The following is a 23,542-nucleotide window of genomic DNA, read 5'->3' as shown; positions in this document are numbered from 1 at the left end:
AGCAATTTTACACAGGTGCCACCTTTTCCCAACCCCATCTGAAACAGATGTGTGCCTTTGAGGGGAAGTTCTCTCAGCACCTGGCTACTACCTGTGGTCTGTCAGAGAGCTCAGTGGTCTGAGGAGAAATAAGGAGGAGGATCAGGTGACAGGGTTGGAGGATCTTCAGCACAAACTTTGAGTGTTTTTTGACCGATGAGACATCTTAATCAATTTCTGTATAAGGAAATTGAGGCTATTTCATAAGCTGTGGCCTGTTTGCCTTAAGTCATATGATGGAATGTTTTTAGCTAATTAGTTTTAGTTTTTATTATAATATGTAGCTTGGTTTGTTATTTTTGTGTGTGTTTTAAAGATGCAGAAATTCAGCAGCACAGAGGAATGAAGAGTTTTAAGTTTTAGCGTTTTAACCTGTAATCTTTCCTAGCTTGTGATTAATTGCTGCAGTAAGTGGGTTACTGGCCAGTTTACAATTTTGTCAATGCCTGCGTTATGGCTGCCTCACTTCTTAATGAATGCAGAAAATCTATTATGTGGAATCGTGTACGCTATCCCCTCCATCTCCTTTATGCCTATATTTGGCCAGAAAGTCATACTTTCTGACATCAACAAGTTAGCTCAGGTCTGATTAATTGTTGGCTGCTTCCTCGTCTTTTACAAAGTTCCCTCTTGAAGCAAGTCTAGCTACTGAGGCAAGCAATAACACTCAATTTTATAAGCTCTTGCTCTTAAACTTGTAGTTTTTGTGTCTTCTTTAATAAAGCCAATTTTTTGTTGTTGTTTTTTATGACAGTAATGGCTTTCATGACTGGACTTGATCCCCATAGAGAGCATATGCTTATATTACCAAAGCTGTAGTGAGTGTTAAAATGGATTTTTAGGGGCACCCTGGTGGTTCAACTGCTAGAGTTTGTGCCATGTGTCCGTATGGCTAAGTCTCTGTTGCATGGGGTCACAAGGGTTTAATTATACAAAATCAACCACCGTAGATCTTATGACTATATTCTTTTAGGAAACACATCATAGAGTAATCACAAGACCCAAAGCTGGGCTCCAGTCCATTATGCCAGAGACAAATCGCCTCCTGCCAAGGCCTGAAGAAGACACAAGAACAGGTAAACAGATATTTCATCAGCTCTCTATTACACGTCACACAAATGCTCATTACTTTGGTCTGAGTGTTTGATGTCAATGAAACCACGACACTGGGGGACACTGCAGAGTGCATCATACTTTTAAAGCTATAGCCATTGTGGGGACAAATTAATACCGCAGCATTCTGGAGGTCCAGAAGAAATGTATTGTTTATTTTGATTTTATTTTAAATTTTGGCTTTAGTTTCAGATTTACTTAAGAAAGTTTTGAAAGGGGTTTGGCACATAGTAGGGCTTCTGTGTTATGTTTTAATGACAAAGCATAATTTGTTGAAAGTTGCTATTTGTAAAATTAAGAGAAAGAAAGAAAGAAAAGAAAGAAAGAAACGTACAAATCTCCCTTAATTTGGAAAGTTCCACTGGATGCAAATGGTGTGTATTAAAGCTAGTCTTACTGCATGCATTTTCCTTTATATGAAAGGCATTTCACATGTGCTGGAGAAGAAACCTGCCTCATCAGAGCCAGATGAATGCCTGCATCATGTTTTGGTCCAACGCAAAGCTTCTCTTCACCGCAGAGAGGATTCCTGTTCTTCCAAGATGGGTCAGTACTTTTCCAAGACTCTACAGCAGATAATACATTTTACCTGACTCTACTCTGTTTTATGGATTATTTACCATATGTTACACTTGAACATATTACAATTAATCTGTTGAACTGATCCACAAATGATTGTCATTTGCCTGGTCATTATGAGTATTGCTAATATTTGGATAAGCAAGAAGAAGAATTCTCTCCTTGGAAAGTATTGTAAATTAAGTAATCTTGTCATGGGAACCTCAGCCTGACAACAGCAGCTGTGCCTCTCTGGCAATACTGCATTTTGTAAGATCCTGTTGCAGCGACACTATTATACATCCTTTTCTGTTCTGCTGTTTTCTGCTGTTTTTCTCATTGTCTGGTTTGGGTTCAAATACCTCCCTGAGTCATCTGTAGTTAAAAATATAGGGATAGCTGCCACTCAGATTTTTCAGTGATGACTGGTTGCACTTGATTACCCACAGGTATTGATAGAGTTGAGTTGAGCCTGTTTGTTTGTGACGTTAGGCCTGACAGGCTGGAAGTCCAGGTGTCATAACCAGCTGACGCAGGGGAAGGGACCTGGGCCGATCCATGAAAGAACTGGCGGAGAATGCATACCCACCTGCACCACCATTGCACCTACACCTCCTCCCTCTTTGGCTTCCAAGAACACAGGCTACAAGAGTGTGACACAAGGCACCAACTTTGTTTCCCCCCAAAGCCCTCAGGTATAAACACTTAGCTAGCATCAACTAAATGCTAAATTAAAACAACAGTGAGCTGATCATAGATAGGGTTTAATTTCTTTGTAACTTATTTCTGATTTTACTGAGTTATCATTATTTCATCACACACTAGGGTAGTTGCTTCTGACCTTGTTCCCTGTGTTCTGCAGAATCTCGCTGTGCTAGCTCCTATAGCCATCAGCAAATTCCCCTTTACCATCATAATGGGACAGATTGACCCAATGGCTGCTGATTTCTTCCGGTTCAAGCAGCACTATTGTTTGAGCTGGGGCAATGTGGTGGATGCTCTACAGGCCCTTGAAAAGCTACTTCGGGAATTTGCAGTGCCATTGGCTGAGGTGTGTGGAGAGGAACTGGCAAACTTTGCCCAGAGTTGGGAGGTTGGGTGGAGAAGTGCTCCTCCAGTGATGGGCCTTCTCTCAGTACTTGAAAACAGGGAGCAGGTGCTGGACCTGGTGTTACGCCCAGGTCAGCGCTATAAAGGAGAGGGAGGCACTGAGGCAGCTGCCACCCGGATCCAGTCCTGCTGGAGGCGCTACTTAGCCCAAACAACCCACTGTCGGCGCAAGTGGGCGGCAAGGACCATTGCCATCTCATGGTTGATGCACACTCAGAGGCGGCATGTCAGGAAGGCCCTGCAGGCCAGGCGTTTTAGACAGCTGGAGAATTACCGCTACAGAGCCCAGGTAAGGCTGCTTATATCCAACTATGTGTCTCTTTCGCTTTCTCTCTGCCCTGCCACCCCCTTATGCTTGTGTGGTGAAATAAAAAAAATAAATAAAATTGGGTTATGTGTTTGAAAAGATAGAAAGTCAATTTCCACATGGTAATTTAAATGTTGCCCATTTCTTTAATGATTTATTATTTTAAAATTCTAACTATCTGTTATGATGACATGAGATATTAAACCATATTTGAAAGTGAAATTCCATGTTTCTCACTGACATTATTGTGAGTGCAGTGAGTCACGATGCAGTGATAAGGGTTGTAAAAAGGTTTGCAGTGTAGTGGGACAGATGGGGCTATTGATGGAGGAAGATATATGGAAAATTCTTAAATCAACATGAATATAACTTCTGTTATGGCTGCCAATAAAAAATGCCAATAAAAACATTTTTTTTTCCTGTCCTTGTGGGCTTTTTCAAATACTATAGCTGATTTAGTCAGATGCAGTATATTCTTAATGCACATCAAAACTGACTATATAATTCAGTTGTTTGATTAGCGTAACTCATATTCATTTGGGCTGCTGTTGATAATTTGTATTGCAAATAATTAGCCAAAACCTTATCAAACATCCAAATTGTCTGATTTGTAACTGATCATGATATTTTGCATTCTCAGTATCATGGTGCAGGTGCTGTTGAGCTATAAAGACAGATTTTATTATCTAACTGCTTTTTTAGTGAAAATGTCAAATCATGTGCTCAGTATCTGTAATGGCACCCTACTCAGAAACCTCACAAAGTGAAATGTTTGTTTCAGATTACCACTTCAAGAATGCAGTATAAAAGAACAGCACTGCTGCATGTATTTTGTGATATATTTTTCCCCATTCAGTGCAGATGTCAGGACTGCGCTGTCATTTTGGTTGAACATCTTTGAGAACATTGACAGTATATTAATTAGTGCCTACAAGTTCATTTAGTTTAAACATCATTGTGTGTGTATACATGCACTAAATGTATGTTCACAACCTTTACACATTCATACCCTGTTAATTAAGCCTGCTAATCTTCCCCTGGCAGTAGCATCATGTACCTTGCTGATTGAATTAATTGGGAGAAGATGTTTCTAAGTAAGAGCTTAATTTAATTAAGGTGGTATTTTATGCTTGGTTTGCTTCTGTAAGGCCCAGAGAGGGACTGTCTCGATGTGTTTTAGCTATGCAGTGATGTGATGTGATGATTTGCGTGCGTGCGTGTGTGTGTGTGTGTGTGTGTGTGTGTGTGTGTGTGTGTGTGTGTGTGTGTGTGTGTGTGCGTGTGCGTGCGTGTGTGTGCGTGTGTGTGTTCTCATGTGCTTAAGCGATCCCCACTCTGATCACTCCTTTTCTCCATCCCTAGCATCTGGCAGCCAACTGGAAACACATCCAGGCGTCCAAGAGGACCATTATCCACATTCCGTCATTAGGTAGCTCTCTCTGCCTGACACACACATACACACACATACACACACATATCTGATCTAGCGACAGTCATCCCCAACCCCACTACTCCACTGCCCCAGCTTGTGGCCCTGGTGGAGGCGCACGGTCATGTTCAAATGGCTCTCTGCAGGAAAGTAGTCAGAACATGACAACAGCCTCTATGCCAGGGAACCAAACAATTTAGTGTCAATCGCCATTTAATTTGCAGATTAAGGAAATTAAAAGCCATTATGTTCAATATTTGTGAAGACGCAGAAAGGTCTTCCTCCGCTGCTGAGGAAAAATACAATACAAGAATGAAGAAGTTATGCCATTTTTGAGCTAAACAGAGAGTTTAACTATGTTCCTTTCTTGTCCCAATTTCATTGTGATGCTCACACTTAGACTGTAATCAGGCATGTGCATTGTAAATCACTGAACGATTGTCTAAAATTATTAAGCCTAATTACTAGCAGATGGAATGCTTTATTTGCACTTGGGGTGGCTACGGAGAGTGCTGTGTGAGCAAGGATAATTAGAAAGTTGAACCCCATTGTTGTTAATTAGCATGAATCCAATCATTTAATTACCTTGATTCATTTGAGGATTCTCTCTCAGGCAGAAATCCAGACAGGCATAGAGTGAGGTCCTGGAGATATCACTGGATGTAGCTTGATGGTGACTGGACACAATGCAATAGGGCTACTAAAAGACCACAGAGACTGTACCTGCAACCTATTACACTGAATTAGTCATCTGATTGCAGTACCTGATTATACCTGATCACGTCACCCACTGATTACTGTTTTTGTTTGAAACCAGACAGAGAAGGTGTGAATATATCTTTGTTGCATTTTGGCCTTTTCTTTGTGACAGGCTTTTTCCAGAGCCAGTGCATGAGGCTGAAGTGGTTTGATGTCCTACAGAACATCCAATTAAGCAGACTTTGTGAAATTAGAGGTGGGAGCTTTGCATTGCCTCATCACCATACATACATACATCAACTCTCCACACACGTTTTACCAGGACGATTCATTAAGTTGAAACCATGATATAATGTTTGATGAAGTCCATTTCTGTGTGTTAAGATGAAAATGTGGAGGTAATCTATGTATCTCCAAGACATCTGGGGGAAGACCTCTTGCATTATTATACCAGCATCCTCAAGCATCATGGAGCTGCGGAGGCCGATGAAACAGAGCCCACTCAGTCCCGCATCAAACGCTTTACCATCCTCACACCTGATGCTGTAGAATATTTCTCGGTAAGGGCATGCAACAGATTTTTTTTTCTTTCAAACGTGAAAATTTTTGGACAGATGTGGAAGGGCATATTTCCAAGACCATCTTTTGAATCTGATGTTGCTCATTAAGCCATGTTATCTGTAGTTTGTGTACCATCCTGTAGAGGGTACTAGAGGAAATTGTTGGTGAGGAATTGTCCTTTGACAGTGATGTTGTGTTTGTCTGTTTTAACATTTTCAGTTTTAGATTTTTCATTTCCTTTGTGACGTTTTTACACGTAATGTCTGTGCTAGGTCAAGGTAAAAATCAAAGTTATATTAGGTTATACTTTCACAGTTCAGTACTACACTGAATATATTTCATGTACTCTATCTGAGTGAATAATAAAAATCATTCTGATTGGTTTTATTAACTCAGTGTTATTCTAGTTAAATGCTACATTCTTCAACAATTCTGCATTGTTTTGAATATTTCAGTACAATGAAATTAGGCATCTTACTATGTTGTGTTTTACAGCCAATACTTTTTCACTAAATTAAATGTACAACATGGCATGGTCTTCTTTATTTCTCCCTATTGATTTTCCTGCTGTTTGGTTGTTAAACTGTGCCAGACGTGTTGCTGAGATGAATCACTGCTACCCATGGCTGGCAGCGCATTCTGCCAGTGACAGAAGGGATAATTCCATGTGGATCAAATAAATACAGATGTGAAGTAATTAGTTGTATTCCCAAGGAGCTCATTGCTAGCACACATTAAAGATGTGAAGGATAGGGGAGGCCTCCCACCGGCAGCTTTTATCAATTCAACCTGCTGGAATACAGGAGAGGTCAAAACCCTGCTGGCTATTACAATAATAGATCTGTTGTGTGTACACAGTGATAAATCAGGTCAAGGAACAACCCTTGGAAGAGACATAGAGATCTCCGAGCTCCTGCAGTAATCTTTCCCCCCTCCTCTTTCCTAGAGCCGTAACATGTGCCTGTCCACACTGCTGAAGTACAGCCCACGCACCTTGAAACGCATCAGGAACCTGATCCAGGGCAAGGAGGCATATATAGTGGGTGGGGTGGCCCATGAGGATGACCTGGAAGTGGCCGATGAGCTGGGAGTGCCAATCTTGGGCCCAGAGCTAGCCTTAGCACAGCTGTACAGCACCAAGTCTGGAGGGAAGAAGATATTCGCTGGGGCAGAAGTCGATGTACCCCCTGGGCAGGGAGACATTTACTCCCTTAACCAGGTCAGAGACCAAAAACCCACATGCACAAGCAGGGTCCTTCACAGCATGGGGCTCCTCAGCAGTGTCAGATAACACAAAAGAACCCAATTAGACGCCTTTTTACATGTAATTATTTTTGTAATTTGTTTTTCTTACTCACAAGTTGTGTTTTGGTTTAGCTTCATGAAACAATGGCTGAGCTGATGGCTCAGAACATGGATGTGCAGCGCTGGGTGTTCAAGATTGACTCTGAGCATGGTGGCCGTGGTACGGCATACTGTGATGTGTGCCATCTTAGCTGCTATCGCTGGGCTCTGGAGGAGTACCGTCATCATGGTCCTGATCTATGCAACTCACAATGGGTTCAGGTATAGATATGACCCCAAAGGTTAACATCTTTCCCTCCCTGTCACAAAACTTTGGAATCACATCTTAACACACATTTTTATAGAAAATCTCTCACATACTGCTTTACTACATTTGCTCGACTTTTATTCTTGTATATTTATTTTCTTCCTTTTTTATCCTGTTATTTCTGCTGCCTAAAATGATGTTGTTGTTTTTTTCTTTACTATTATGTCGTGTTTTTATGGCTTCCTCCAAAGTACTTTGAATACTCTGGTTTTAGAGTAAGTGCTTTGGAAAAGTTCTTTATCAGCATAGTTGATTACTATCATTATTACATCTATACCAATGACAAATCAGCCTTTTAAATCTAAACTCCTGTAATAGTATGTAGATATTAAAATAGAGTTTATGCTCACCTTTTCAAGCATAGGTCACAGTGGGGTCAGAGAGACACCATCAGTCAGCTCAGAGTGTGGGACCTTAACATAGCAGTCACAGTGCTGGTCCCTGTGGTACAGTATTTTCAGCAACATCCCGAGAGCTACAGAGCATTAAATCAATACCTAAAATATCTGCCTATACACAGCCATTTCCCTGTGAGGCACACCCATTAGTTAGTGTTGGTGTGTTGAGAGAGGAAAGTAAACCCACTATTATTAATCCCCTCACTCATCTGACAGTGACAGTTTGAATGCCATATAGAAATTCTGGGTGACTGAGCATTTTTTTATATGTACATTTGTACATATCTTAATAAAATCATTGTATAGATTAAAGCCAGTGAGTCAGACTTATAATATCATTTCACACATATTGCATGTCTTTAAAGTTGACTGAAATGCCAATGGCACTAAACACTTAAGTTCTCAATTGCTGAATTGCTCTTAATTGATGCTGGTGCTTTAATCTGCTACTTCTGGAATTACTGCATTGGATTTGATGAGTCTTAATCATTTGTAATGGGGACCTTAGAATCCAAATACTATGTACAGGGTGAAAAGGCTGATTAGTATGAAAATTCTGTAAAAATCAGCTTTTATCTAACACTCTCCTCAAAAAGATAAATACAGATTTTATCTAAAACTTTTTCAAACCAAATAGTATGTGCTTAATCATTAGTAAAGCATTCATTTAGTACGGTTGCAATCTGTACATAGCTTCTGAGCCTCTGGCGCTTATTTCTCATATGCTTACAAAGTAGCCTTTGATTTTCTGTCATGTGTTAATTACCGTATTTTGCCATTTAACAGGGAGCTTTGTGTAAACTAATTACAGGCTAATCATTGTGGGCTTGGAGCACAATGATTTTACTTTTTATTCTGTTCCAAACAACAGCAGCCATCTCAAGTGTCTTATGGCTCGCTCTGTTTTGCTCCTATTAGCTCCTTCTTTGATTCATAGTGTATGTATGGTGCAGGGCTGTAATTGTTGTGGCATTGGTGCTGTTAATTATGGTAGAGAGTGGCTGAGCCACAGCCAAGGTCCATAATGGTGGCTGAGGCAGCACAGGAAAGTAAATGGGGTTTGTTTCACCAGCTGGGGTCCCATAGAGAGGGAAGAGTGCCGAGGCCCCCAGTGTAGGCCGACAGCCGCAGGGCTTCTGGGCCATATGGACACAACACTTTAACTGGCCTTTATTCTACACCTTGCTCTTTTAATCAAAGGCAAACCCACATCCTGTGCTCCTCATAGGATGAGGGTTTTTTGTGTTAAGACATTGTTTTTCCTCAAAATGTATTAGCCCCACAAAATTTATCATATTGTCCCTCTCCTGTTATGCTTATGGTTATGTATATTGAAGCTGGCCATTCAAATTTTATGGTTTCTATGTGGTAAAAGCCTTTAGAACTATATTATTGGTTATACTCAAACATATGAATATTTTATATCAATGTATTGTCTTGCTGTCCTCTCCTCACAGCAGAAACTGTAGATAGATGGTCAAGCATGGGAGCATATTTTGAGATATAGGACTCATTATTGTAGCACTTGGCTGAAAGAAGTAGACCTAATTGCAGTAGCAGTGACATGTAGTGAATCGGATAGATACAACTCAAAATATCTGCAAACATTTAAGCATAAGTTTTATAGATGTATGAATCCATGTGCATTAAAATAGTAGCAATTTAATGAATTATTAATGAGAAATATTATTAAATAAAGCTGTTCAAATATTAATTCTTAATTCAATAGTTCTATCAGCAAGATCATTGCCAAAAAATTAGCAAATAAGCAACAATTAAACCATATATTCTAAAACTGTTTTTTGCACTTAAATGGGGTGTCCTATTGATGACCACTGTAAGAAGGGTGAGGGCAAAAAGAATACACTTGGCTTTAGCTTAAACAGACTGTATGCCTATTTTTTAATTATTGCTTGTTCTTGGGGGGTGGAGGGGGGGGGGGGGGGGTGCTCAGCATGAAGAATAACAGCCTGACTCACAGAGAAGAAAACAAGAATGCCATGTGGTCTTTTAGAATAATACCAACCCTCCAATCCCTTCTGGCCATGGTAACGAAGGGCTGGAGGGTTAGAAAAAGGAGGAGGGCCCATCTACACTACAGGCGCTTCCACAAAGGTCTAGGAGATAGTTTGTTCCTCTAAATATTGTGAGGCCCATGGCCTCCAGCACAATGTTACAGCCTGCAGAAAGCCCCCCAGCTTCTTTCAGCATTTACACATAGAGAGGTTAAAGATGTGTAGATCTGCACTCATGCAATGCCTGAAGGGGGCTATACACACACTTAAGCACTCAAACACACAGCTTGCATATGGATCATTAGGCACAAGAGGGTAAAAATTACACCTAATAGTGTCAACAGATGGAGTATTTCTTTTTGTCATGCTGAGTACAAACAGATCTTGAGCAACACCTTTTTTAGGTTAAGTCTGTCAACAAAATGGGTCATTTGATAATCACCACCACTAGGGAGTTAGAGGGACTTTTATACAGATGTTTTCCATCTAAATATTGTTCAGTCTTTCTGTTTTCACAGAGGACTTCCAATATCCCCTGTTCTTTCTGAATGCATTTAATTCCAAAAAATTCAAAACACTTTCCTGTAATTCTCTTTTATGCTAGGCAAGTGTTATGTTAGGTATCATCTCCTTTCTGAGCAATGTTTTGCAGAGGGAATTTTGCTAGCCTCCCACTAAGATCTTTCATTGTTAACCAGGGATGCAACATGAAGGAAGTGAAAGCAAGCCATAGCTTGCATTTAATATTAGTAACCCATATGTTTTACTTAATATTACATACAATTTGTCATGAGCTGTTGGAGGTTGAGCTTGAAGCTTTGTTCCTCTAGTACCAGTGAGATCATGTTATAGTAAATGAATGTGCATACCATGTGTTTGGCTAGTCAGATTATGTCCCATCTCTTCTCAAGAGATTCTCGGGTTGCTTCGCTGTGTAATGGAGAGATGAAATGACAATCAAAGAGGCAGGGCTACATCTATTTTATTTATGACCAGATTGCTTGGCTTTATGTGGACACCAAGCAAAGCTTGAATCCTATCACAGGATACTGCTCGCAGTTTAAGTCCAAATAATTTATTGCAAAATACCTCTCTTTCTTTTCTTCCTGTCCTGCTGTTTCTGTGAACTGCATAGGCAAAGTCCTGGGGTGAGCCTGCTCTTCCGTTGAAAATGGCAACCGTTCCCTTACACTTTTTGCCGCACCATTGTGTGCTTTATGGTTTGTGTAGGGAGAATCACTGTGTAGCATTTGACCTCGCCTCTTACAGTACTTGAATATGATGATGGCTGTTACATGACTGGAATATCAACAGCATAATCTCCAGTTCTATCTCCAATGAAGCCAAACAGACTATACTCAAAACAAAGTAATGCTCCACACAGAATGATAAAAGAACAAAGACTTTTTTACATTCAGAATTTAGAAATGACAGGTAAGAAGAAAGCTGGTTCAAAGTAATTTCCCTTATTACATTTAAATAAATTATTATATATAAATGTATTAATGCATTTATTGAAATTAAAAAAATACCATGGAATCAACTGATCCATCTGATTTAGGCACTTTATGTGGTAAACCTAAGCATTTACTTGCATTTTTGTCATACATAGCAAAATGACAGATTAATATTTATTGGAATCATAGTTGTTATTTCATTACCGTACAGTCAGACAAGAAAATATACTTAAGTTGCCAAACTGTTTAAGGGACACCTAAAGCGAAAGTTGGCAATTAACAGCATAATTAAATGGTGAAACCATTATGGTGTTTCCTAGTTACAGGAACAAGAGTGATATCGATCCCAGTCAAGCCCTGATTGATCCCCAGATAGATGGGGTTAGCTTAGGTATTCATCAGCCGCCCAGTTGAGGGAGTTGTTATTGAGAGCAGGTGCTGTCTCCATTGCTGTGAGTTAAAGCCATTAGACTCCTGAGGCCTTCTGATAATAGGCTGTCACTCACAGATAGACCCTCTTGCAGTATCCATCAGACACTAGCAGTGAAATTGAAGCAGCCACCAAAGGTCTCAAGAATAACAGCCAGTCACTGGAGTCATCCAGATAATCCAAGGGCATTTCCAGAAATGGTGTTGGATACCTGGAATGCTATGATAATGGAGCAAAATAAAGTAGCCACGACTTGCTCTCCTGTGATTGAATGAACAAATGTACATAGTGCCTTCACATCTTTAACTTGGATCCAGGAGGTTCCTTATGTTTACACTTTAACTTTCCTTTTTGCAGGAGCGTATTAGGTTCAGATATCTAGATGAAGTTCCAGGGTGGCTGGCCCATCATGCCCAGCCTGCTAAATCCTCCTGCTATCCCAACTGGGCCTGCTTCCTGAAGACCTTCCTCAGACAAGGTCAGATGCTTATTGTCAGGCACTAAATGCTATTCACCAGGAAATACTACCATTTAGAATATGCCAACTCTATTTTCCTGTGGCCTTTTTTCAGTGCCCAAATGTTTCTTATGTGAACTAACAAATTAATCCATTCTGCTGTTACTCTTGTTGGTTATTAAACAGCTGCTACTGCCAGGTTTAAAATGTTTGAATGAAACAAGTGCTAAAAGAGAGCTCAGGTGCTCTTTTATGGGTAACCTTTGCTCTGTGACTCAATAAACGTTGTCTGTACTATAGCCATTGCTCTCCTCTTACCATGTGTCTGTGTGTGCAGGTGGGGTGGTGGAAGCCTACCCCCCTTCAGATAGTGTGACCTGCCTGACAGTAGATCTACTACTGGAACCTGGGGGTGAGGTGACCATGCTGTCTTGTGGAGACCAGCTCCACGGCTCCTGTCAGCTGGAGACTGTCGGTTCCTCTGTCCCTCAGACCTCTGTCTGTCCTGGCACCCTGCACTCCATCTGCATGCGTGTTGGCCAGGTCTGCCTGCAGCGTCATATCATAGGCCATGTCTCCCTGGACCTAGCCACTTTCCTGAACCCCACCACCTTGGAGCAGGAGGTGAGACACAGCCAGGGCAAGTGGAAACATTAGCTTGTGCTACCAGGACGAATTTGATCAGGCTGTTGCAACGCCTGGTGTCAAAGCACTCCATTGCATACTCGCCAGAGAGATCAATTTTTAGGCAGGATCAGGGACCCATATGAGCAGATAGATGCCTTCCCTACTGCTCCCCTGGGACCCGTGAAACAGGCAAGGCAAACAGTGGGCACATGGACCAAATGTTTCACAAGGCTATCTAATAAACTGTCAGGTCTTATTGTGTCAATACACTGATTCCACCATTTAAGGCTTGCCCTTTAACCTTACCACACCGAGAAACTCAGCGGCACCTATCTTTCAGACAATAGGTCATTCTAAAGTGATTTGACTGCTTCATGGCGATGCCCTGTCAGTGTTTAACCCCTGACTGGTTACTTGCAGTGCTCTCTGAAATTTGTTGAGTTATTAAAACAAGACATCTTGGAAACCGTATTGCATTTGTCAGGGTTTAGTTTTGTTGAGACCTGCTTGATATATTATATTGGAAATGGACTGGTTTATGATGGTTTAACCTCTACTCCTAACATGTGGCTACACTGACTGTGTATTGATCCAAATCTGTAAAATGAAACACTTTGTTTATAGTATGGCCTATAAAATACTAAACCTGCACTGCAGTGGAGAAGGTACTAACACTCCTTTACAATTGTATAAAGGCATATTAATAAGGATAGCCAAAACTTTCTTTCTTTCCCCCCTTTTCCCCCCTTCCTAATATAATCCATCGCAAAGCACTGCACAATTCGTTATACTAACTTGTTATAGTGGAGTTTACTCAGGGCATTTCCATATTTCAGTAAATCTCTCTCTCTCTCTCTCTCTCTCTCTCTCTCTCTCTCTCTCTCTCTCTCTCTCTCTTTCTCTCTTTCTCTCTCTCTCCATGTATATGTGTATATATATATATATATATAGATAGATAGATAGATTTCTTTTCCTCTTCACTATTCATATTGGATTTATTTTAGCATTTACAATGGATTCTCTTAAAAAATGGATGGATGGATTTAGAGCAGATACTAGTTAATGGCACTGTTGCCACTAGAGGGTAGTATCATATGAATTGGACACAAATAGAGTGTGAGTCAAAGCAGTGTTAAGTAGTGCAATATCTTGAAACTTTAAATATTTACGGTCGAATATTTGCAGTTTTCATACTAGTGCAGCACTATTTCTGGCTGTTATGAGATATAAAATCCTGCCAAAAATATTTTTTGTCTGCAGAACTGTGCCTTCTAGAACTATGGACTTCACATCATTACCCCTCATGGTAATTGTTACATTTCAAGATTTCATATAGACAAACTAAGGTCTCTTTTCAGTAACAAAGCATTGTGACAATACCTTGTGTCACAAAATATGCAATTTCTCAAATTTATCATAGTAAATGAAACCATTCTTTCTTTAACCATGTAGAATGATGGAATGAAAACTCAAAAATTAATTCCAGTTGTAACACTGACCAGTTGAATTGAATGGGATTCAGTGACAGCGTAATTAAGAATAGGCCACAACCAGTATTTGCGTCAATAGCAGCAGGAACATTGAAGACAGATTCTTACCCATCTCCCCACACATAGCGCCCAGACAGAGGAGAGCCACATGGGCAAACCTGTCTGGATTTAAACATCAATTTAGATTCAAACCTGTTGCTAAAAGCCGCCTACTTTATTTGATGGGAAGAAGTGGGTCACATATGTTTGCCCTTGCAGTCTTTCCTCACATTGTGGAATGGCGGAGCCCCAGCTGCAGCATCAGGGTTTTTAATGAAAATGCAAGGCTATACAAAACAGGTAGAATACAGGCTTACATTCCCACGGCTTTGTTAACAGTGACAATGGGACATCGGGGTATGATTTTTAGTGACTGGAGTGAATGGGTCTGTGGAGTGTGTCCATCACCCAGCCCCAGGTATCAACCTGATGCATAGAAACTCACATCTATCAACTACCTGAGCTACTGTACCTCCCACAGTGCAGGATGCCAAGTGCAGTACATGCTGCTGAACTGTTGCTACACATATACAGACACAGTTTTCAATTTTGTTTGATATTTTCACATGTTCTATTTACAATACTGAATGTAGAAATATATGTGCTGTTTCTGTCCAACAGATTTAGCTTGTCTGTGTTTTTCAAGATTAGAGTTGCATTGTTGGTTTGCAAAACTGAAATTGCAAAACATATTTATGCAATTTACAAATCAGAAGAAATATCTTTTTTAATCATTGGAAATGCTGTTCCAGATCACCACCCACAGCAAACATGCAACTTTTGATGTACAAATCAGAAAATTACAGAAGACAGTACTGACACAAGGGAAACCCTTATTTCTGATAATCCATTTTTAATTACTAAAATATATTTGTGGATAGTCCTATGACACACTCTTTTTAATAATGATCAATATTACAGTTTTTAAATTTACTGCAATGTACAATATTACTAACTTAAGATCTTAAATATGTTATGCTATTATCTGAACTCTCTTTGAAAGGAAATAATAACAGCAGACACTTTTATTTTTTGTGAATCAGTATAGCTTATGCAACCCCTAGCTATGATATGCCTTACTTTAATCTCAATATTTTTGATACTGAATTAAGAATTACTGCATGTATGGTCAGATATCCATGTGATAGTGGAGATAAAGCGCTCAGGTTGCAGAGAGCGCAGGGTTCATGAGGCAGGCAGCTATTTGCATTCAGTGGCAGGAGCGTTTACTTTGACAAATAGGAACAGCAAAGGGAGGCAGCCGACTGCCACTTAGTTATTAACAACTCCTTCACCAGTGATTTATTTGCCACTTTTGAAGAGAGGGCATAGCTATTAGGTTATTATCGGGAAAATTAGCCCTGTTTAAGCAGAAGGCTATGACCATACCTGACCCCTTAATATACTTATAATGATGCCATTTACCATACATATCTGAAGTTAGCCTCTTGTCGGACATGAGCCAAACAAACTAGCCCAGGGCAGACTGGGCCCAAATACTCAGAAAAGATCTACTTTGTGCATGTGTCATTCCACCGCTGAAACACCTATCTGTAGCGCAGAAACCATTAACTGCATTTTCCTTTCCCCCTGCCTCTCAGCGTGGATAATATTGCGAAGGACTCAGAGGTGTTGGCCCGGTGTTGTCTGTCTGTTTATGCAGCCCTGTGGGTCAAATTCTTTGAAGCTCCACATTTTTTTTTTATCAAATTAAAATAATCAAATGATACTCTGTGCTTTGTATTAATTTTGCTTGACATATGCTATTGCAGATTTCATGATGCACTGTCTGCAGGTGTGGGCCATTGATCTGGACCTGAGATACAGTGACCAGCTGGCCATGACCCAGATGCTACTGATGATGACTGGTGGAACGCTGGATTGCCGCATGTGCCGTTTAGAAGTGCCAGTGCCAATCAAAGACAAATGCTCTGCACGTCAGATGGCAGCCAAAGTACCATTTTTATGTCTGCTTCTCGTGGCAATATTTATTATTTCACATTTTTGTTAAATATGCAAAGCATTGTTTAAAACTGTGAGTTCATGTTTTTTATGTTACATACTTTCACAGATGCTTTTGGCAGATTATGTAATTAATGTTTGACTTCAACAAGACTAAAGTAGCTGGTCTAAAACATGCAGAGGTTTCAGAACTAATTATTTTACCACCACAGTAATCACTAAGATAGATCAGTGTTTTGCTTTTCATTTTTGTTAAATACAACTAAATACTGTAATTACGCACTGAGCTCAATTGATGTTTAGGTGCTGAATTCATTATCATTTTGATAGATGAGCCTAAATAATCAACACATTAATAATTCATACTATATTCATTATGCATGTGTATGCATGCTTGAACACCTCATCAACCTGGTGCCAGGCCTTAAACAATAGAGTTCTTTTATTAGCAGCATGCCTGAGTTTACGCTTGTTAATCCGCGACTTGTATTATTTTATCAAAGATTCATTTAGTTGGAGGCCTAGTGCTTCAGAACAGCATTGAGCCACTGCAGTGGTTAATGGCTTTAGCAGTGGCCATCATTAGGAGCCTGCATATTACAAACACAATTAAATCCCTGCTGGACACTTTTATTGTTGTGTGAGGGTCGAGTGTTTGATAACTACAAACACACGGCCATCACAGCGAGTTATGGGCTATCTCCTGTTCTTACAGAGGCTTAGTCCTGCTGGTGTTCTCTCCCCAAGGTGCCTGTGAATCAGCCTCATTTTTATCCTTTTGAGCCCTGCCACTTTTAAGTAATCAACCTCTCTGGCGTTACTCAGGACACACATATTCTCGATCACCTTTATTTCTTTACTTTATTGTGGTGATACATGTCATATTATTGCTCATTCAGTGATGCATTTATCTCATGATTAATGCAAAAATTTGTAGCCCCAAAACTGTTGTTCATTTGATTGGCATCATACAATTAAGTTCATCTTGTATTTGGCATGTCTTCCAAACATTAATTGTTCCTCCCTGCAGTTAATTAAGAAAGGCCCAACAGTTTACCACATGTGTCCCACACTCATCATGTTCACTAATCACAGATACTCCCTGAACTCAACATTGACCCTAAGGACATGTGTACATGGTTCAGCCATCTTTGCTCTAGCCATGTTGCCACTGAATGCACCATGGCACCACCAATTATGCTGTAGTCCCAAACATAATTCAACATAAAAATGATTTTGCCACCGTTAGGATTCATAGAAAGGACTAATCATAAACCCTATATATATAAAAAGCAATCACACACCCAATGACATTTTTTTACTATCTGTCTGTTTGTCTTTGTTGTTTCATTGCTATTTCTCCACAGCGTCCAGTGACTAATCGTTACGCAGTTATTGGGAGTCGCTTGTTTCACACTATCCTTTCCATGGTGCTCCACACTGTGTTTCTGAAGATGTGCAGGGCTCAAGGCATTGGATTTGACTTGGAGGTAAAACACTGTCAGGGTTGACCCATTGGCCTCATCATGAAGATTACAGTTCGCTCATTTTTGACAAACATTATATGATGTACACTATATTGCGTTGGAACTTTTCTTGTGGCTGTTTAATTGTAGAGGAAGCAAGGCACTGTTTTTGCTCTCCATGACAGCAGTGGTAGAGGGGGTCTTGGCATGATGTAAGTATTTTAATATTGCATTGTATTCATACACACATTCTAGTTCTACAGTGTTTCCTTTACCAAAATAAACTACACCCCTACTTCCCACCCGGCCCCTTACTGTGAGTCATGCATATATCTGTTAATATACTGATGAATACATATAAATCCATATAAATAGGTAATAAATACCTATATAATATGTATATATAAATACATAATATAATTTATTTGTGAGCATGTACTGTAGAAAAAATATTACACTGCGTCTGAATGATATCCTATGTTTAGATGTAGTTTATCTCCGTCTGTGAGCGTGGATGTGCACATAAAATGACAAGAGTATTAGGTGGATGAAAGAGTTCTACAGACTAGAAAATAGAAACACTTCTTTAAAAGGATTAAGATGTCATCTCTAGCTTTGTAAATACCATTATAATTCCTAGCATTTTAACATATTTATCACACAAATCCTGAAGCTTACACAGTGCTGTAACAGTTAAATCAAATTCTCCGCTCACATCTCCCCCTAAAGACCGAGGATGCTGTCGGCTGAAAGTTTTCATTTAACCACCACCAGATAAACAACGTGATTGTTTCTTAGCTGGCAACACAGGGATCATTAGTAAACTCGTTTGTTTGCGGTGTCGTTAATAGAACCATCTCAGAAGATCTCCAGGGAGCCCTAGTGACCTTTGCTCGGAATCTGTCAGTCATTCATCAGGAGATATCGTCTCCTAAAATGCAAGGAGAGACTAATTTCAAGGTACCATGTCAATGAACAACGATCTCTCATGTCATCTACATCATGAGTCTATAGCGTATATTCAATTAAGCTGCAGTCAGCGTGAATGCTCTTTTCTGTGAAAAAAAGATGTGGCCAGTTAATGAAAAAAAATAAAAGTAGTGAAATCAATGCAAGTGCTAGAAAGATTCTGCTCATCTGAAATTGTAATGGATGGTGATCTAAATTACACCTTCCTTTCTTTTGTTTATTTAAGGATCTGATGAAGGAAATAGAGCGTGTGTCTCAGATGACTGGCCAGAACAAAATACGAGCAGTGGAGGACAACACAGCTATTCCTTAAACAGCTGGGTCACAGATACAGCTGCCAAGTTAAGTCATTGTGTCTGTGCCAACTTTGATTTGCAATTATTATGTGACTTCATGAAGCTTGAATATGTTAGCTGAGCCACAGGTCAAAACTGATTAAACCCATCCAATAAATTCCTGAGATATCTTTGTCAGTGTTAAAGTAAAGAGTTTGGTTGTCTCTTTGAACTATTGGAATACACCTTAAAATTGGAAGAAGAAAATAAACTTTATTGTGCATCTTCATCTTCATGGTTTTCTTGTTCTAAATTCACATAAATTCTGCTTGCTCAGTAGGCTTCATTTAAGGAGTTAGAGGAAATGTTTTAAACCACTTAGTAATACTTAAAACAGCTAGTGTGATATAAAATGAGTAGGTTTTCTTGTGTATTCTCACTGGGTAGTACAGGTTTCGGACAGAGCACCTGTCTTATGAGGTGTCTCACTCAGGCCTGAGGGTAACATTACCCTCCCTCCCTGGACGAGAGTGATTGACTCTCCGGAAGACTGAGCAACGGAAGCAGCCAAGTCTTAGTTAGCATTAGCTGCTGATCATCCCTTTCATGGGCCACTCTGCAATGCTGTTGGTGAAGTTGCTTTTAGATGATATGAGTTGATTGGATGACATCCATAGAGTTGACCAGTGCGTACTTCCATGCCCCTCTCAACAAGGGTGTGGACAGGATGGCCAGAAGAGGCCCGCCCAAGGATGAGAGCGCCAAGTTCCCCTTTGGTTCTCCCTGAGGGCGAGAGATGCCCCACCACCGGGAGTGGACGCGCTGGCACATCCATAGCCCTTGGGCTCGCTCTATACATTTCCACCCTGCGCCCCACAGGGTTCGGACACAGTGCCTTTCAATAATCATCAGAGCCAGAGAGCGTGGGAGCCAGGTGGCTTCCAGACCTGGTCCAGCTAGTAGTGGTGGGTCCACTGCCAATCCCGGACCTGCCCACAGCCTTGCAGCAGGCAGAAGTCCCAATCTAGTGCTGGGATGGCATCTCATGGTTTGGAATTTCAGAGGATGACATTGAATGACTACCTCCAGGGCTCACACCACCCTTTGGCAAAGTTTTGTGGACTGCGCTCCTGCCAGGAGATGCTGCAGTTCTTACAAGACCTGTTTGATGATGGCCGCGCTGCTTCCACTTTGGGAGTGTTTGTAGCAGAGATCACAGTGGGCCACAATGGTTCTGCTTTACTACCAGGAGCTACCCTCTGGTCAAGTGTTTCCTGTTCGTCTGTGGGAGTACTATAGTGTTACCATCTGACTGGGCGGTGAGTGCTATGCAGTGGTCTTTCTCAGGTGCCTCCATGATGCCTCCATAGGGTAAACCAATAGCCAACAACATTAGAGGGCTTTGCACATACTCAGAGTTACATCTGGGGGAACTGCTATTTTTTGAATTCTTCTGCTGTGATAGTTATGCCTGTTAAGTTGTATGTTATGGAGAAGGTGGCAGGGTATATGTGCATGTGAGGACGGGCCCAAAAAAAAAAAAAAAAATTGCACTGGGGTAGTCAATATCATGTCACACCACTAGCAAGTTTTAAGCTGCACATAGTTAATAAATGAGATGTGATGAGATGTAGTGGTTGAGTTGGTAGCTGATTAATGAATTGATACGATTTTAATATGTAAATAAATAAAGGAAGAGAAAATGCAATATAGCATCATGTAAAAAATATACGTCAGAAGGTGACGTGCCAAATGTAGCCTAGGCTTACAGGCTATTAAGTGATGTTGCATACAACATGTGTAGGGTAAAGACAAAATACAGCTAAAATAACTAGGGTTAAGTTACTAATTTTCAATAATGAAATTCCCTAAATACATTTTATATTATTGGCTAAATATAGGCTGGATGCAATTTTACTTTGTTTTACAGTGTAATGGTGAGGCGATGGATTGAGTGAATTGCAGTCAGAACGACTTGCAAGTGAACGCTGCAGGGGAACAAGTATGCTGTGCCGCGTTTCCTAACCGGACGAGTTTGGTGGAAGAACTCCACAAGAGGAAGCGCTACTGTAAGTTATGGATGTGTAGGGCACACTTCATACGTGCAGCAGAAAGCGGCGGCGTCATTTTCTCAGGTCTCTTGGAGGAAGTTTGTTACGTCGTGTGTGTCAGGACATGAAGCCGTACAGAGAGTTTATTGAGAGTACATTGTTTGCTTGCTGACCTCGAGTCACATTAAATCGGTGAGACTGGCTTCATATTAAACGCACTTTGGCGTGCGGAGTGCTTCTCCCTCCGCTGCTGAGCCTTTGAGGGGACGGCGACAGGTGTTGAGCATCAGTTGAGCATTTTCGCAACATGATGGAGCTGCATTTGACATAAGTTACTGAAGTGCATGCAGTTCAAGAGGTAGAAATACCGGCGATAGCACAGGAGAAACAGGTGCACACAGCTAATACGTTATGGAGGTTTTGAGGAAGGTTCATAACGTGTTCCTTAAGATTGTCCTGTTTCCAAGCACGGTTGGCAAGACAAGACCTCGTCCCGCAGCCTCCGAGGTGCTGACATGCCACCTGCTGCAGAGGAAACTGCCTCCATGGACCTCCTACTGTGTTCGCTACAGTGCCGTGAACAACGACCAGTTTGGACTGTCTAATTTTAACTGGAGCGTCCAGGGAGCCAACTACCAAATACTGAGAACAGGCTGCTTCCCCTTTATTAAATATCACTGTACTAAAGCACCTCCACAGAACCTGGACTTTGAGAACAGGTTTTTCTCCATGTTGAAAGTCATCAATCTAGGTCAGTGATAGATGAATCACCATAATAAGTTGTAGCCCATTGTTTCATTTTATTTTCAAATGGAGTGCTGGCGTGAAACATGAACACATTGTGTCCACTTGTTGCAGGTATCCCCTCATTAGCATATGGAATTGGTTGCTGGCTGGTGGTGGGGGCTGCAGAAACGGTGCAGACCAGTGCTGGACCAGTCACCGTCTATTTTGCCTACAAAGAGGATGAAGGCGCGCAGTATTGAATGAAAAAAAATCTATCTTCAAGAGAAATGCAGGCCAATCTATTCACAGTAATGCCACAGACTGTTCTGGAAAGCCTATTGACTGAAGTGCTGCCCGATGTCGCTTGAAGTCCCTGTACAATTCCATTAGTGTTCAATTATTAAAGACTATTTAAGTTGCAATAGTGGAGTCATTCATGCATGTTCAAGTTTGGGGTTTTTAATAGCACTGCTTATTCTGCACCACTGTCTAGACAAGGTATTGACTGGCTTGTACAGTATATGATTTTGCAGTAATGCTAAAGAGTTAACAGTTTGCTAAAGGATCAAGCACTAAGCTCATGTCAATTTCTCAGAACCGCTTCTTGAAAACATGTTGCATAATTGGCTTTAGTGATGATCAACATGATAAATGTCCTCAATCTTTACTTTTTGCTGAAATCCTAATTGTTCCTGGACATATTAAAGTAGAATCCTCGATATGATTAAACCCCTCACTTCACCTTTCTTGACAAATGCAGGAATTTAAATAACTCAGACTCATTTATTTAAAGCGAAATTAGTGATCACTCTCCATGCAGCAGATAGTCAATAGTGTTAGAGGAAAAACTGGTGACAGGACAGCTCTGACAAAATGAGTTTTAATTACCATAGTGTGGCCTTTGTGTAGGGGCATCCACATCCTCTCCTTTAGGCCTTCTTTGGCCTTTGATTTCTGGTAATGTGCTTTGCTGACAGGGCACACTTACCTCTGCTACCGAGACTCGTGCTCCCTCTGAGAGGCAGGTTGACAAACTGCCATATTGATTTCCTCACCCCCTCAGCATCTCCTACTAATAGCATTTATCAGCGACCTCAATTTTCTGGCCTTGGCCTCTTCTTTTTTAGCTACAATGAAAGTGAAGGAATAATTTCTTGTTGTGCATGTAAATCAATGGACCTTTTGCCCCCTTTTGCTCTTGAAGGCTGTTACATCTGCCTATATGTTCTTTTTGTGCAAGCTCAGATCAAGTATCCTACTTTGTAAAACTTGCTTGTGTTACATTAGAGCGTATTGAATCTAGTGTCAAAAATTAAATGGCATGCCTTTCTTATGGTTTAAAGCCAAGATGGGTATCTGTTTTTAGAATAACCAGCTGTAGGCACAGATCCAACCTTTAAAAAAAAGACTGTAATAGGATAAGAAACTCAGTATCCCTGGAAGTAATTTACCTTTGTTTCTCAAAGTTATAATATCATGCATGCACATATTGACCAGAAATCCACATCTGAGAGAAGTTTATCTTATGTTAATCATGAGTGTTTTCTTTAGCACAGAATGGCATAACACTGTCAGGTGGTGGGATGAATGAAAACTATAAATTGCTAAAATTTGTCTCAATACAACATCTCTGTGTAGACTATTAAATTCCAGTCAAGCTATTCTCCATCTTTTGGACAAGTTTGTCAAGAATACTTCTGTGTAACCCGAAATAGCTGGCAAAAATACTGACTTAATATGTTTTTATGTAAA

At 40.5% G+C, this 23,542-nt stretch overlaps 2 protein-coding genes across 2 annotated transcripts; both read left to right on the top strand.

The window, feature by feature from the left end:
- The first annotated feature begins 1,627 nt into the window (after positions 1 to 1,627).
- iqch (IQ motif containing H) lies at positions 1,628 to 19,263 on the top strand. The gene is made up of 15 exons (XM_030054732.1): positions 1,628 to 1,698; positions 2,203 to 2,405; positions 2,573 to 3,109; positions 4,490 to 4,556; positions 5,428 to 5,511; positions 5,640 to 5,815; positions 6,763 to 7,035; positions 7,194 to 7,382; positions 12,086 to 12,206; positions 12,523 to 12,809; positions 16,137 to 16,295; positions 17,671 to 17,793; positions 17,920 to 17,981; positions 18,621 to 18,729; positions 18,965 to 19,263. Exons 1-15 carry the CDS (start codon positions 1,695 to 1,697, stop codon positions 19,049 to 19,051), a joined length of 2,481 nt encoding a protein of 826 aa, XP_029910592.1. The 5' UTR covers positions 1,628 to 1,694; the 3' UTR covers positions 19,052 to 19,263.
- A 1,789-nt stretch (positions 19,264 to 21,052) lies between these two features.
- On the top strand, positions 21,053 to 22,212 carry c6h15orf61 (chromosome 6 C15orf61 homolog). Its single transcript, XM_030054733.1, has 2 exons — positions 21,053 to 21,815; positions 21,923 to 22,212. The coding sequence occupies exons 1-2, from the start codon at positions 21,476 to 21,478 to the stop codon at positions 22,048 to 22,050; spliced, it is 468 nt and encodes a 155-aa protein (XP_029910593.1). The 5' UTR covers positions 21,053 to 21,475; the 3' UTR covers positions 22,051 to 22,212.
- The last annotated feature ends 1,330 nt before the right edge of the window (positions 22,213 to 23,542 follow it).

Source organism: Myripristis murdjan, chromosome 6, assembly GCF_902150065.1.
Source record: "Myripristis murdjan chromosome 6, fMyrMur1.1, whole genome shotgun sequence".
In the NCBI taxonomy this organism is placed as follows: domain Eukaryota; kingdom Metazoa; phylum Chordata; class Actinopteri; order Holocentriformes; family Holocentridae; genus Myripristis; species Myripristis murdjan.
The sequence above is the reverse complement of the archived record's forward strand: the minus strand, read 5'-3'. Positions and strand labels throughout refer to the sequence as shown.

What these genes read in the sequence shown, in the direction of transcription:
- c6h15orf61 (XM_030054733.1), top strand. Translation starts at nt 21,476, where the DNA reads ATGGAGGTTTTGAGGAAGGTTCATAACGTGTTCCTTAAGATTGTCCTG. An exon ending in GTTGAAAGTCATCAATCTAG is followed by an intron (nt 21,816 to 21,922) that starts GTCAGTGATAGA and finishes CACTTGTTGCAG; the next exon opens with GTATCCCCTCATTAGCATAT.
- iqch (XM_030054732.1), top strand. An exon ending in ATTACCGCTACAGAGCCCAG is followed by an intron (nt 3,110 to 4,489) that starts GTAAGGCTGCTT and finishes CTCCATCCCTAG; the next exon opens with CATCTGGCAGCCAACTGGAA. An exon ending in GAAGACCTTCCTCAGACAAG is followed by an intron (nt 12,207 to 12,522) that starts GTCAGATGCTTA and finishes CTGTGTGTGCAG; the next exon opens with GTGGGGTGGTGGAAGCCTAC.